Below are 2,271 nucleotides of genomic sequence, written 5' to 3' on the forward strand. Positions count from 1 at the left end.
CTGTTACTCTTTCCCTTGGCTTATTGTTTTGGGCAAAACCAGAAATCTCAAACCACTGGAAGAAATACAGGGAGCTGCGCTTACAACTTAGCCTATTTTAGATTATTTGGCACTTTTGAAAACACGTAAGTGGGCCCTTTATTCCTGTCACTGACAAGTCAGAGTCTCATTACAGATAACCTGGAAGCTGGGAGCACTTGCTTTATGATCTTAGTTCTGCCACTGACTCCTCTGTGGCCCTGGAAGTTTGTTTGGTTTTTTTTCCTGTACCCACCCCCCCCACCCCTCATCTTTACAATGGATCTGGTATTTTTCATTCCAAGGTGGCTGGCAGGGATTGGGTGTTGTTACGTGCGTTATAAAAACATCAAATAATATTAATAGGAATCATCAAATGGGAGGAAACATTGTGGATTTGAAGGATGGTGGGTTTTAAATCCTTTTCTTCCCAAAAATTACTTAGTTTTGCAGCTGAGCGGGATGTGCCACGTGCTTGTCTGCTCATTTGTGTGCTGGGGGGCAGTAGCAGCTGTTTTCCACTGGAGAACACCAGCTGAGGGCACGGGTACCTTTGTTGCGAGGAGTAATTCCAGGTGGAGGGGCAGAGCCTTACTGGCCTGCACCCAAAGCTTGGTTTCTCCCAGTGGAAAACTCCACCACAGATCGTGTCCTGTGCTGGTGACACTGGGAGTCACCCCTCGCCTCCAGTGGGGGGGAGTAGGAGTCCACCCATCCGTCCCATTTCTGAGGTGTGAGGGTGCATGGACAGAAAATGCAGCTCTAAATCAATGAGGCAAAACATGTTCTGTTAACATTTGCATACGTCTGAAGCGGTTATAAAAAGAAAATTGGTGTTTCCGCATTTTTACCCCATTGATTTGAAGGCTGGATTTTGGTTCGTGACATTTCTCTTCCTTTTTTGTGTGTGTGTGTTTATCAAGAAAGGTTTGTGCTTTTCCCTGACAAGCTTCACTTTTAAAAAAAGACTTATCTGTTTGGGGGATGTAGAAAATAAACCACTTTGTGCGGTCGTACGCGGTCGAACGTGTTTTTTTCTTGTCAGTGCAGTGACTTGAGACCTGACCTAGAACACGTAGTCTTGTCTGTGTGGCGCCGGGGTGCTGTTTCCCTTTCTAACCTTCCCTGTTTTTCGTTGTAGGCTTGATCCCTATACAGATCCCTATTATGACTATGAAATAGAACGGTTCTGGCGTGGTGGGCAGTATGAGAATTTCAGGGTTCAGTATACAGACCCAGATCCGTACCGTAACTACAGAGTAAGTAAGGTAATACCCCTTTGCGCGCTTTTGCCTTTCTGCTTTCTTCCAGGTTCTTCTGGTGGCCTTTTCAGTGGTTGAAACGTTACTTTGCGTGTACGTCTGAGACCCTTGATCTTACGATTAGTTCAGTCTTGACTTAATTACCAGACTCAGGGATGGGAGGATTTTCTCTTTCTCTATGGGGAAGGCAAAAGAGGATCTCGGATGGGAATACAGTTCCTCTTCACAGGCACTGGCGGCTTCTCTGGGTACCAGGTTCTTGGAAATATCTGAGAGGGAGGGAGTTTCCAGGAAATAACCTGATGATTTGCTTGTTTTGTTCCTGGGACAGACGGAAAGGATTAGATTTGGACTGTCGGCAGGTGGTGGAGTTACACATTAGCTGATTGAGTCAGATGAAGGAAGCACCCACCTGGTTGCTAAAATCTCAGATTTTAAAATCCCAGATGGGTTGGTGTTGCGCTGCTGGAAGGTGTCGAGCTCAGGGAAAACAAGGCGATGGACCTTTTCCCTCCACTTCCTTTTGCCCCCACCCAAACTCAAGCCTCGTGGGTGGTGGCAAAAAGTCTAAATCCTGCTCGATGGGGAGCTTTTCGGTGATATTTGTCACCTGCTTTAAACGGTTGCTTTCCTTTTGTGCTGTAAAACTAGGCTGCAGCTGCTCACTTAGAGGATCTTGCCCTCTGTATTGTTGATTATTTTTGTGGTGCTTGTGTGTAAAGTTCATTAGCTTGTTACAAATGTGATTAGCAAGGGAGGTAAACACTTACAAACATCGCTGCGTGTATTTAATAAGCCAAATTGATCTTGGACTGTTGCCTTCGAAAATTATGACTTTGAAGATTTTTGTTCCTCTCGCTCTCTGCCTGCTCCAGATTATTTATCTCAATACTTTGCTTTAACGTGAGGAGGTGTATGTAATTTCCTGCAGCATCACGGTAATTTCTTCTTCTTCTTTTTTTTTTTCTCTTTTAAAAGGAAAGAGAGCGAG

At 45.0% G+C, this 2,271-nt stretch overlaps 1 protein-coding gene across 1 annotated transcript in view; it reads left to right on the top strand.

Annotated features, from left to right (window-relative positions):
- The window catches only part of ZC3H18 (zinc finger CCCH-type containing 18), a gene marked incomplete at its 3' end in the record, with an annotated part of 38,155 nt that overhangs the window by 8,788 nt on the left and 27,096 nt on the right, over positions 1–2,271 (top strand). Inside the window, exons 7-8 of the mRNA XM_009869065.1 lie at positions 1,160–1,286; positions 2,259–2,271. The exon at positions 2,259–2,271 is cut by the window's right edge and continues 277 nt beyond it. Coding sequence (XP_009867367.1) covers positions 1,160–1,286; positions 2,259–2,271 — 140 coding nt within the window. The remainder of the gene's footprint in view (positions 1–1,159; positions 1,287–2,258) is intronic.

Source organism: Apaloderma vittatum, unplaced genomic scaffold (assembly GCF_000703405.1).
Source record: "Apaloderma vittatum isolate BGI_N311 unplaced genomic scaffold, ASM70340v1 scaffold3915, whole genome shotgun sequence".
Classification (NCBI taxonomy): domain Eukaryota; kingdom Metazoa; phylum Chordata; class Aves; order Trogoniformes; family Trogonidae; genus Apaloderma; species Apaloderma vittatum.